At 44.1% G+C, this 12,418-nt stretch overlaps 1 protein-coding gene across 7 annotated transcripts in view; it reads left to right on the top strand.

Annotated features, from left to right (window-relative positions):
• Nucleotides 1–235: 235 nt before the first annotated feature.
• Nucleotides 236–12,418, top strand: part of NUP214 (nucleoporin 214) — a 98,252-nt gene continuing 86,069 nt past the window's right edge. For all 7 annotated transcript variants that reach the window (XM_070518508.1, XM_014863446.3, XM_070518507.1 and 4 more), the window contains exons 1-10: nucleotides 236–404; nucleotides 2,642–2,837; nucleotides 3,475–3,626; nucleotides 4,472–4,670; nucleotides 5,333–5,403; nucleotides 6,649–6,712; nucleotides 7,162–7,265; nucleotides 8,025–8,131; nucleotides 8,950–9,016; nucleotides 11,311–11,437. In XM_070518508.1, the coding sequence (XP_070374609.1) occupies nucleotides 237–404; nucleotides 2,642–2,837; nucleotides 3,475–3,626; nucleotides 4,472–4,670; nucleotides 5,333–5,403; nucleotides 6,649–6,712; nucleotides 7,162–7,265; nucleotides 8,025–8,131; nucleotides 8,950–9,016; nucleotides 11,311–11,437 (1,255 nt within the window). In that variant the 5' untranslated portion in view covers nucleotide 236. The remainder of the gene's footprint in view (nucleotides 405–2,641; nucleotides 2,838–3,474; nucleotides 3,627–4,471; nucleotides 4,671–5,332; nucleotides 5,404–6,648; nucleotides 6,713–7,161; nucleotides 7,266–8,024; nucleotides 8,132–8,949; nucleotides 9,017–11,310; nucleotides 11,438–12,418) is intronic.

Below are 12,418 nucleotides of genomic sequence, written 5' to 3'. Positions count from 1 at the left end.
GGCTCAACCGAACCATGAGCGTGCAACGCTCAGGCGGGCGCCGCCCAATGAATGAAACCGACACCGAGCGAGCCGGCTCTCAGCGCGAACGCAGGGGCGGCACGTGGACGCTCCCGGCGCAGGCGCGCGGGCTCCAGGGCCACGCCCCCTCCTCGGCCGAGCCCGGGGAGCGCCCAACGATCCGCCCCCGCCAAACCGCGGACGGAAACGCGTGATGTCAACGAAGCGCGCCGGAAATGTGGGGTTCGCCGCGCGCCGCTAAAGCTGGGGGAAGGAAGTTGGCCTCCGGGCGGCCTGGGCTGTGTGGGCAAGGCCGCGGGCGGCATCGGGGGCTGCTTCGACCACCTGAGGGCGGCACGATGGGCGACGAGATGGATGCCATGATCCCCGAGCGGGAGATGAAGGTCAGAGACTGGCCAGGGCCTCCCTTTCTTCCTTAGCCGCGGCGTCGCCTTGGAGCCCCGCTGAATGGCGAAGCGCGGGTTCTGCCCCGCCTCCCGCTTGAACAGTTTGCTGCGTTCAGGGTTGTCACCAGCGCGGCCCGCAGCACTCTGCCGTGCCGCCGGCGTGGCAGCCCCGCGGGCGCCATTTCCCCGCCCCTTGCTGGTCTTGTGCGCGCCCCTGGAGTTGCCCAGTTCCTCTCGCGTGTGGGTCGGAGGAGTGGTGGTGACTGCTGTTTATGGAGCGTTTACTGTGTGCGGGGCACTGTGGTGATCATCCAGCAGCTCCACGAAGTAGTTGTTGATATAGAGAAGCAAAGCGAGGCTCGGAAGAGAACTTACTCAAAGTCAGGTGACAAAGGGGCTGAAATCTAGGGTTTTTTTTTTTTCCAAAGACTCTGTCTTCTTCACTCCCACGGTACTACTGTAAGGTGGTCCAGGCTTGCATAACGCAGAGCCAGGGTTCGTCACCTGTCCTACAAAACCTTTAGTTAACTGGAATAAGAGGACTGTTGGTACTGGGAATCAGCCTAAAGTCAGGAAACCAAAAAGAGGGGCAGGGCAGGTGATCCAAATGACGGTTATCAACACCTGAAAGGGAGTAAGTTGCAGGAAGAGTCGCGTTTGAACAACAAATCACTGAAATGCGTTGAGAGTAGTAATCCATACCGTATTTAGAGTGGTGATTCTCTGTTCCTTCTGAGAATCAGTGCTGGGGTGAGCCACCCAGTGTGAGTGTGGAATTTCCCCACATGTGCTGGGGCAGAAGGAAAAAAAGATTTTAGAACCACAGACTTAGAAGATGATAGTCTCCGTTTGAGTTACTGATTATAACAGAAAGGAGAGCTCTCCTCTGCCTCTTCCTCCCACTGGCTCTCCATACACCTGTGACTGGGACCCTAACAGGATGGATATTTGGGATTATCAGGATGAGAATGACAGAGACTGTATGAAACCTAGTGTGGTCTCAGCCAGAAAGCTGTGAATTTCTGGTCACCATTCTCGGTTGGAATTAAGAGCTTTTCGTTTAATTTTTTAGCAAATATGTATTCAACATCAAATCCAAGGAAATTAGTTTATGGGGTACGTTAGGGATCCTGTATGAAGCACCATAAATACAAAAATGAAGGCTGAGAAAGGCTGCCTTTGGCTTTTACACTTTTGGAATGTAAGCAAAAGTGGGTTCACATTCTTCTCACCAAAACCTTGACTTGAAGATAGGTTTGGAATTGAAGAGAAGAAACGCTGTATATAGTACAGCTTAACATAGTGACTGGTAAACTTGTGGAACTCTTTTACCAAGAGGGGGTACACACTGAAAGTTGTCTTTGAAAGCGTACAGATAAATTCATGGAAGACTAGCTGAGTCAGGCACTGACAGGTCTGGGAAGGCTCCCAGACCCTGAGATGTTAAGAAGCTTAAAAATGGAAGGAAATGGAAAGTGGAAGTGGGTGGGGGTGGAGGTGGGGCAGAGGTGATGGCGCCCTTGTGGGAGGGACGCAGAATGTTGTGAAGCGAGGCTCCAGAGGCAGGTGGGTCAAGCCATTCCTAGCCTTAGAGCCTGTGTTAAGGGTGCTGACTTTGTGTTTAGATGTCCTTGAGTATCTAGGTGTGTTTATAGGACTTGACCACCAAGAGATTGACCATACATATCCTTTTGTGTGATGGAATTTTGTTTAGCACTTGATGCAGGCAAGCCTGTTCTTGGGTTTGGTTCTTTCTGTGGTCATTTTTTCCGTATCCATGTTTGTTGAGTGCTGCGCGGAAACGTCCAGCTTACAGCATGGTTGGCTGATGCTTCAATATTGAACAACGCTTTATTAGGCATCACTCTGGATCACGAGACAATACATACCATAAAATAGGACAAGATTATAGATAATAAAGTGCAACTTGTGTGGTGGTTTAAGACAATAAATTAGGAATTCATAAAAGGAAAAGATCAGTGTGAGCTGGATTAGTCAAGGCAGGCTTAATGAAGGAATTTTGAAAATTTTGTTTCATTCAATAAATAGTAACAAGCACTGTGCCAAGCACCACAGTAGGCCCAGGAAGCTTAAAAATGATTGAGCTGCACAGTTCTTGGCCTCAGGGTAGTACATATTTTTGTTGCGCTGGAATTGGGTCTACTGGAATCTAATGACAGACATTAAATTTCCTGTTTTCCCTGAATTGATCTTGTTTTGATCCCTCACAACAGGATTTTCAGTTTAGAGCTCTCAAGAAGGTGAGAATCTTTGACTCTCCTGAGGAGTTGCCCAAGGAACGCTCGAGTCTACTTGCCGTGTCCAACAAATACGGTCTGGTCTTCGCTGGTGGAGCCAGTGGGTTGCAGATTTTTCCTACTAAAAATCTCCTTATTCAAAATAAACCTGGAGACGATCCCAATAAGATAGGTAAGTTACTTGCTTCATGTTGTAATAGAGGAGTGTAGTGAAGTGCTAATGTAGTTTGCCTTCCCAAGAAAATCGTTCTAATATTGAAATTAAAACTGCTGTTAGTCCTCAGGTTGCCTCCCTAGGAGAAGAAGTTGTAGGTAGGATGCTGGAGGGCTTTCTGGGTGTTCTCTTTGGTGCTTCGTAGTTCTCTTTCGATGAGTTGTTCCTGTGAGCTCAGGGAAGAATTTACCATTCTGCCATGCTTTTATTTTTGCTCAGTTGAACTTGAGTTCTGGCTCTCTGGGAGAAGGGTTTTGTTGCATGGCTTTTAGTTGACAGACCAGTACCATCCAAACAAATGGGAGTATGTACTGTTTAGGCCATTGTTGCAAAAATCTGGGTACAGGACGCTATTTTCAACAAGGGCAACAGCCATAGTTAGTTTCCCCAGGTCGTATGAGGAAGAGTCCCTGGGATACTTGACGCCTTATACGTCGGTCAGGAAGCTAAGATTTATAGGCCTAACCAGGTATCAGCATGTGTGCGGATGTTTATGTAGATGCAAAAATTGTCTCACGTAGATCTGAATAGAGGGGTTGTGGCTTATGCTTTGAAAATCCCATTTTCTGCTTTGTCTTTTTTTATGTTCTCATAGTTGATAAAGTTCAAAGCTTGCTAGTGCCTATGAAATTCCCGATACATCACCTGGCCCTGAGCTGTGATAACCTCACCCTCTCCGTGTGTATGATGTCCAGTGAATATGGTTCCATTATCGCTTTTTTTGATGTTCGCACATTCTCCAATGAGGTAAGCTACTGGCAAACTGTAGTGTCAGTATGGGCCCTAAGAAGATTTCCTAGTTTTGAATTGTAACCTAGGAGTTCTTGGTGGACCCTTCAAGTCTTTTTCTAGATTAAAATTTGAGTTTTAAAAAAGTCCTTAAGTATACAATCATAGATCTCTGAGATAGAAGGGACTTCGAGAAATTATTGCACAGTGCCACCTGCCCCGAGGTGTTATCATTTCTCAGTTACATGTGAGACAGCCAAAGCCCAGGGAGCCTTAGGGGACTGCCCAGGGCCATGGAGTGGTAGATAATGTCAGAAGTTCTAGTCCTGCGTCTTTGGCCTCCTAAGGCAGTGTTCTTCCATGCCCAGCAGTTTAATAGTGAGAGCAGCAATATTATCGTGGGTTTTGCTGACTCTGGGCCAGGCCATGTGCTGGTGCTTTCCGCGCCTTGCCCTTGTGCATGCCTACCACAGCCTTTCACAGCAGGTACTGTTGTCTTCACTTTACAGGTGGAGAAACAGGCCCAAAGAGTTTAAGTAACAGTCCAAGGGCCCAACACTATTAAGAAGCAGAGCCAAGATTTTAATCGTGTCTATTCTTTATTGATTATTTTACATTTGTGTATTTCCTGCTGAGAGCCCTTCGAGTGTGCTAGAGTAATTGCCATTTTCAAAATTGTGCTGAAATTGTCTGTAAGAAATAGGTGGTTGTGTAGAGCTAAATTTTATTTTCATGGTTATGGGGAAAAGTGAACTGTAATTTGAGAAAACTTGCATATTCAGTAATTTTCTTTGACTATTAATGTATCTGTGTATTTATTAATTTATTAATTTATATTTGCTTCTTGGCATTTGTCTTAAAAGGCTAAACAGCAGAAACGCCCATTTGCCTATCATAAGCTTTTGAAAGATGCAGGAGGCATGGTAATCGATATGAAGTGGAACCCCACTGTTCCCTCTATGGTGGCAGTTTGTCTGGCCGATGGCAGCATCGCTGTCCTGCAAGTCACAGAAACAGTGAAAGTGTGTGCGACTCTTCCTTCCACAGTGGCAGTAACGTCTGGTGGGTAATAAAAGCTTTCACTCTATAACATATGGTAATGGTAATCTATTTAAAAATTAATTTCTGGAAATAAAAGCAAATGGGTTTTTTGTTGTATTTGTTGTTTAGTAGAAGGGGAGCGCATTGTTTGTTTCTGTGGTTAATGTCTTTGACGCCAGGTAGCGCACATGCTTTAACTTGAACGCGCTTGGATTTCTAGAGAGAGAGATATTTTGGTATAGCTGATTTAGAACTATGTTTTTAAGAATACTTGTTTCTGCATCTAAAGGGTCGTACTCTGAAAGACATTTGTTCCTTGGGGGAAAAGCATTAGAAATCTCAAATGGGAGCAAGAGAATGATCTCTTGATACTTGAAAACCTTCTCTATTGTCATCTTGTCTGAAGACTGGAGTTTTCTGTACTTTCCAGCTTTGAGGGCAATACTCCGTTGCAGGAACGTTTTTGGCCGTTGATTCAGTGGCCCAGTGATGCACCATTATTGGATAGTATTGTCAAAATGATTTTTCTTTTTTTACTTTGCCGAGTAGGGGTGATCCTACAGCTTTCCTTGGACTGACACAGGGACAAGAAGTGGTGATTATGTAGCTGTTGTGGTCCAGATCTCATTGCTTAGCTCCGTGTTCTTCAGTTTTTAATTGGCAGCATTCTCTTCTTTGCTCAGTGTGCTGGAGCCCCAAGGGAAAGCAGCTGGCTGTGGGAAAGCAGAATGGAACTGTGGTCCAGTATCTTCCTGTAAGTCTTGCCTCGGACTTTAGAACTTTTCTTACTTAAGTTACCCACTATTTTTTGGGGTGGTTTGGAAGTACCTTTGGTGTTTTTTTCTATTAAACTGTAGTTTATGCTGATTGCAACAAATTCATCAGAACACAGGCAAATGCAGGAAAGAGCAGAGCTCTTCCCTTCTGCCCCGTAGTCCTCCTTGCAGATGCACCCTCTGTGTTCTGTTTAGTGGTAGCCTTCCAGACTTTTCTGGATGCTTATGCAAATAGTCTACATGTGGATGCATTATTTTTGTTTTGCTTTTTAAATAAAATGTGATCATATTCTACACACGGCTCCCCGACTTGATACTCCCAATCCATTCCATAAAGACAGAGCTTCGGGGGAAAGGAGTTAGTGAAAAGGCTAGTACTTTAATGTGGAATCACTCCGGGGTAAAGCCCAGTGTTAGTCGTCCTCTGGCTGAGTCCGCCTTAAAGGTTCAGTTTCTCTATAGGCAAAAGAGGAAGTGACTGCTCCTCTTGTTGCACGTCCGCTCTGTCGGCCTCTCCCTCAGGTCTTCCTGGGATAAGGGTCACAGATGTTCTGTGATGTAAGTTGACGAAGAGTCGGTCCGTATCCAGTCAAGCCTGGTGGGAAGCAGGGGTTCACAGGCACTGCCAAGGCCGGTGTTGTGCTTTCCTCCTCCAGAGACTGCTCCCCGTGGGGCCACAGGCTCACTGTGGGGGTGGAGCTTTGAGGTTAAGGTTTTCTTGTCTGTCATTGCAAAAAGGTCTTATGTGAAATTTGGTACATATTCTTTTAGGGCATTAGCCTGTAAACCAGTAATATGGTTGGTTTAATTTTATTGGTTTGATGTTTGCCCTTTTTTTTTTAACTTAATAGTATATTGGAGTTCTTTTTCCAACTCATTGCATATAGAGCCGCTTTGTTCTTTTGAATGGCTGCATAGTAGTCCGCTGTGTGAATGAGCCGTAATTTCCTTTTCTCTTGTTGATGGTTATCTGTATCAGTGTGAGTAGTTTTGTCACTGTAAATGGTATTGCATTGAGCATCCTTGTTACCTACATCCGAACACGTTCATGTGAGTATTTCTGTAGGAAAGGGTCCTAGGAGTACTCATTCACTCTCCTCTGTTCTGTCTCTTGTGGCTGGAGATGAGAGAGAGGTGGCTTCTAGGGGAACATATTGGATTTGACAGTTTCATTGCTTTAGGAATTATTTCATTTGACACTTTTTCTTTCAAATCTCTTTCAGACTTTACAGGAAAAAAAAGTCATTCCTTGTCCTCCGTTTTATGAATCAGATCATCCCGTCAGAGGTAATACATCTGCTTTTCTTGCTGGGCTGACCTCTATTGAGGCCCTGTCTATATTACAGGTTTTTCTGTCACGTGACGTACCTACGTACCTGCTCAGGGAGGTGTTGTGCCTTCTGTGTGAATACTCTCATTACTTGAGTTAGCTAATTAAGTTGTTGTAACACTAATCCTCTGGGAGATGCCTGTGTCTCATGGTAAAGGACATTAAATGAATCCTGGTATTAGGATTCTTCATCATTTCCCTGATTATAATCCACCAGAAAAAAATACCACTTTGGGATGAGTTTGGGCTTCTCGAGTCTTTGTGTCTGTGAATTATATTTAGTCAGTGAGATCTGGACCTTTGTAAAAGCTGTAGTGCTCTGAGTTTTTTGTGCATAGGGTGTTAATTTATAACTACAGGGGCTATTCCAAACACAAAATGCTTTATTGGAGTGTGTGTCTTTCAGTTCTGGATGTGCTGTGGATTGGTACATATGTCTTCACGATAGTGTATGCCGCTGCAGATGGGACCTTGGAGACTTCTCCAGACGTGGTGATGGCTTTACTTCCGGTATGTATATGAAAGGGACATTTTTGTTCTTTGAGATTATAGAAGTTTTTTGTGTGTGTGTGAGGAAGATTGGCCCTGAGCTAACATCTCTGCCAGTCTTCCTCTGTTTTGTGTGTTGGATACTGCCACAGCATGGCTTGGTGAGCAGTGTGTAGGTCTGTGCCCAGGATCTGAACCCGCAAACCCCAGGCTGCAGAAGCAGAGCGCACAAATTTAACCACTATGCCACTGAGCCAGCCCCTTATAAAATTCTTTTGATAAAGTTTGAAGCTTAGGCATCAGTTTCCTTTTCTTACTGGCAGTGATGGTACAACTTCAGATGTCAGGTTTTAATGTTGCATCATGGGCCTAAGGACTGAAATTATTGTGTCCACTGAAAGCATGTTCTACTGTTTAGTTATGAGGTGAAAAAAATTACAAAACTTGTTTTTGCTTAAGCTGTAAAGTGTGTCTTGGTACATGTTAACCTGAGAAAGAAATTATAGAAAAGCAAGAACACATCTTGATTTTTTTTTTCAGTTGTACATTATTATTTGTCAGTCACCATATAAATGTACCCCTTCATATCTTGATTTTTAAAGTTCTTCCACTTGTTTCTCCATCAGATATTTATCAAACGCTTGCAGTGTGATAGGCACTGCTTTAAAGCTGCGACTATAGAGGTGACCAACGCGAAGTCCCTGCTTTTGTGGATCTTACGTTCTAATGAACGTGCTAGTTAATAACACAAGACTTTTTTTCTCATTCTATTCCTTGTAGAAAAAAGAAGACAAGCACCCAGAGGTGTTCGTGAACTTCATGGAGCCCTGCTACGGCAGCTGCGCGGAGAGGCAGCACCATTACTACCTCAGCTACGTTGAAGAGTGGTGAGCTGGGGGCCCAGGGCGGGGACGCCTGAGTCACTTTGTTCCCACTTTGAAATTTTTTCTGTAAGGAGAATAGCCGGCCTAAACATACTTTCAGCTGATGCTAGATGATGCTTTTATAACTAATACTTCTTTTTTTCTTTTAATTGAGGTCCCTTTGGTTAAACATTATATAAATTTCAGATGTACATCATTATATTTCATCTTCTGTATAGTTTGCATCGTGTTCACCACCAAAAGTCTAGTTGCTGTCTGTAACCGTGCATGTGTGCCCCTTTACCCTTTTCGCCCTCCTCCCACCTCCTTCTCCTCTGGTAACCACCAATCTGTTCTCTGCTGACTACTACTACTATTTTCCCAATTTTGAATTATTTAGATTGAATATGTACCCATTTTCTCAATAACCCGAGCAATGACAGGAAAATACTGATGTTTAAGGAACGTGTTAAAACTTTTCCCTCTGAGAGCAGAAGTTTCTCTTTGGAAGCTAGTGACCTGAAGTCAAGCTCCTATTCTTCTGACCAGATTATTCTGCTTACAGGGTGGTGTGCTTGCCGGAAATTCCGCCTTGGTTCTGTTGTGTCTCTCCTCTGTCTTAAGAAGGTAGACAGTTGGCCGAGTCTCCAGGGCTTTATCCTATGAACTGAGAAGTTAAGCTTTGTATCTAAAATCTTCTCAGCTTTATTTGGCCAGATAGAAAACTTTACCTTCCTCTTTGACATCTTGAGAAAATCCTCAGAGATCTTAGCACAGACTCAAGTCAAGTTAGAACTGTTGTTGTTGGAATTTAATGAATCTTCTGGTTTTATTCTTTGAAGGGATTTAGTGCTGGCAGCCTCGGCGGCTTCAACAGAAGTTAGTATCCTTGCTCGACAAAGTGACCAGGTACATTTTTCTCTTCTGTTTTGTTTATGTGATACTTTCCTGAGAAAGACTTTGGACGGAGTTAACTCTGTGGTTAAGATTTAAATGAGGTCACATCCCTTTTAATGAGCTCCTGGATGAGAGCAAAGCTTAAATGACAAAGAGCCTTGGGCCAAATGTCTTGGATGTTGCATGGGACAAGCACAGGTGTCAGATTTAGCAGTTCTGTCAGTGTGGTGAAAAGCCCTTCTGTTCTGTTACAGTCCATCCACGGTCTGTGGAAACATACTATGTAATCGGCCTCTGGCGGGAGTATACCTGGATATGCAGGAGACTTTTTGTTGCCTTGTTTTGTTTTACCATCTTTATTTTCTTCCTGTTACTTGAACCTGCCCCTTCTATTCAATCAACTATAACCCATCCTTGATTATGGAGGAGAAACATGCACATCAAACCAAATTGTGACTCATCAGAAATACTTTCTGTTTGACTTTGAGAAATTGCCAGAAGGCTAAAAGCACCTGCATATAAACACCTGCTTTCCTTCTGTCACTTTGTCCTCCTTGCAGGCAGTGGGTGGGCTGGGGTGGTTGGGTAAGCCATCCTGAAGCACGGTGGATTATGCAGAGTGACTGCTGAGGAGACAGGCTGAAAGGGCAACTCTTGTTTTTAAGAGTCTGCCTTGAGTTTAAAAATGTTCTGTGCACTGCACAGATACTTAGGCCTCTTGAACCGTTGCACATTTGTCCGTCATTCTCTGGGCGGCAAGGTGGCCTGCCAGAAGTGCATGGCTCTGGCAGTGTCTAGAGTGGGCCATTTTGGGGTTAGAGGCTAGAGGTCAGTCCGATTTGCTGCTCTTGGATTGATTTCAGTAACAGTTTCCTAATTGCACAAATATTTTATGTATCACACATTAAAAATATACCTTTATTTTTGCTTTTTATCAAGGTAATTTATATAGTTAAAAAATCCAATAGTAGAGAAGGGTTTATAAATGGAAAAATCCCCTCTGCCCTGTCCTGATCGAGTGCTGTTCTCTAAAGGGGACCATTTTAACTTGTAAACTTTTTCTTTTAATGGTTACCTCCTTATCCCTAAATAATTATTCGTTTTACTTATCATTATTAATTTTAGACCTTCTTGGCTGTTGGAGGATTTAGCTCCCATGTGCCTTCAGATCCCCCTCCTTCCTCCCAGTAGGGTTCTACATTGTGGTGGTTTCTTCTATTGGTTACCCTTCTACTTTAATATTTCTTACCTTCCTTTCTCATGGTGTCACCGTATACACTATCTCTGATCTTCCACCTTGTGAAAGGAGTGTCTTCGCACCCCCACCCCTGCCTGTAGCACACCTGCCCCACTGCCGCCTTCCAGCTGTTGTCATCTGTCTTGTCTTTTGTAAAATTGAAACCAGCACTGTGTGTGTTCTGTTCTGTAGTGATGATCGAGTCTTCATCTTGTCTACAGACTGTTTTCAAAGTTGGAATCACTTTTGTTTGCGTTGTTATGAACTTCACTATTATTCTTCACTCCATAGCTCAGTTGGGGAGTTTGATGGTGTTCCCTTTTCTGAGCAGGTTTTTGTTTTTCTCTTTGTTACTCACTGAGTACTATTCCCCTTTGATTTGTGCTGCCCAGTTTTGGTTAACACTGAAAGCTAGACAAATGTTAGTGATTTTTTAAAAATCGATGATCATCTCTTAGAAGGAACAGAGCCCACTTAAGCAAACTTAAGCCAAAGGGGAGCTTTTGAAAAGAGTTAGTGGTGTCTCAAGGAATCCAGGAGTAGGAGGATGACCAATGTGAGGAACTGACACCAGGAACTAAGACCTAAGGTTACCTTCTGTCCCCGTGGACAAGCAAGCACTGGGCATCTGGCCAGCTTTATAAGCGGCTCTGCTCAAGACCGTGGGAGAGATCAACTGGACTTCCTGGTCCCGGTCCCAGCTTTCTAGGAGCAGAGATTCCCTGACCTAGGGCCGCTGTTGGATTTACTTAGCATGTTCAGGAATCTCCCAGGTCGTGGTGGACAGCACCTCAGAAGGTGTTCACGATAGTGGTTGTGTTTTTACAGGGCAGGGACTTGGTGTACTGGGGATAGATAGGTTGATTTGGAAATTTAACCCCTCCCTTGCTGGGATACTCATGGCTTTTAGACTGTCTTCCTAGACTTCAGAGTCTCAGTCAAAACATAGCTCTAAAGCAAGTGAGTTGACTTTTTTCTTCTCTCCTATTTGAACAGTGCTCGGAAGAATCAGTGCAGAGCTCTAATCAATATGGCATTTTCTTCTTCTACTGCTTGTTATTTTTTCCAGATTAATTGGGAATCTTGGCTCCTGGAGGATTCTAGTCGAGCTGAACTGCCTGTGACAGACAAGAGTGATGATTCCTTGCCCATGGGAGTTGCCATAGATTACACTAACCAAGTGGAAATCACCATCAGTAAGTGTAGCCTGGTGTAGCTTAGTGCCGAAATGGTCTTCCTCCCGATCATTGTTAATATTTAAATCCACTTCTGCATTGTCATGACAATCTACTTTGCTGGGTACTTTTTTTTTTTTTTAAGATTTTATTTTTCTCCTTTTTCTCCCCAAAGCCCCCCGGTACATAGTTGTATATTTCGTTGTGGGTCCTTCTAGTTGTGGCATGTGGGACGCTGCCTCAGCGTGGTCTGATGAGCAGTGCCATGTCCGCGCCCAGGATTCGAACCAACGAAACACTGGGCCGCCTGCAGCTGAGCACGCAAACTTAACCACTCGGCCACGGGGCCAGCCCCTTTGCTGGGTACTTTTAACTTCCAGTAGCACATTTCTGCTTGAAGACTGATATAAAGTGCGTTGTGACGACACTAATCGTACTTGAATGAATACTCATTGATTAGACCAAGGCCATACAACCCCGTGTGTTTGTGTGTGTGTGTGTGTCTGTCTGTCTGTGTCTGTGTCTTTGTGTGTGCTTTAGAATATGACTGAAATATACAACATCAGAATTTCATAGCTTTGCTTCCTTGCCCATTCCACTTCCCCAATGACCTCCCAAGGGAATAATATCCTAATCAGATACTGCACACCAATACTTGGTTTGAAGGCGTAGATTAGAAAATGGAGACTCAAACACATGTCTTCCCAGTTGGGCCCAAGTGTGTGCTCTAAGTATTTCTTCTCCCTGCTAAACCTTGGCAGAGCTGCAGTCTGAAATGTGCAAATGCAACGGAAGACATATTCTTTACTCTTTGATGCTTCAGTTTAGAGGGGTGTCCCTGTCAGGCACCCTTAAACTCCCTGTCCTTTCTCTGGTCAGGTTATTTGGTCTGATCAGCTCATTTACTCTGATTCTCTTGAAGTGTTAGTTAACAAAATATATGCTTATGATTCAACTGTGAGTGAAGCAGTTTGACTCACTTTTTCTGTGTCCTACTGTGTA

This window comes from Equus asinus, chromosome 10, assembly GCF_041296235.1.
Source record: "Equus asinus isolate D_3611 breed Donkey chromosome 10, EquAss-T2T_v2, whole genome shotgun sequence".
Lineage (NCBI taxonomy): Eukaryota > Metazoa > Chordata > Mammalia > Perissodactyla > Equidae > Equus > Equus asinus.
The sequence above is the reverse complement of the archived record's forward strand: the minus strand, read 5'-3'. Positions and strand labels throughout refer to the sequence as shown.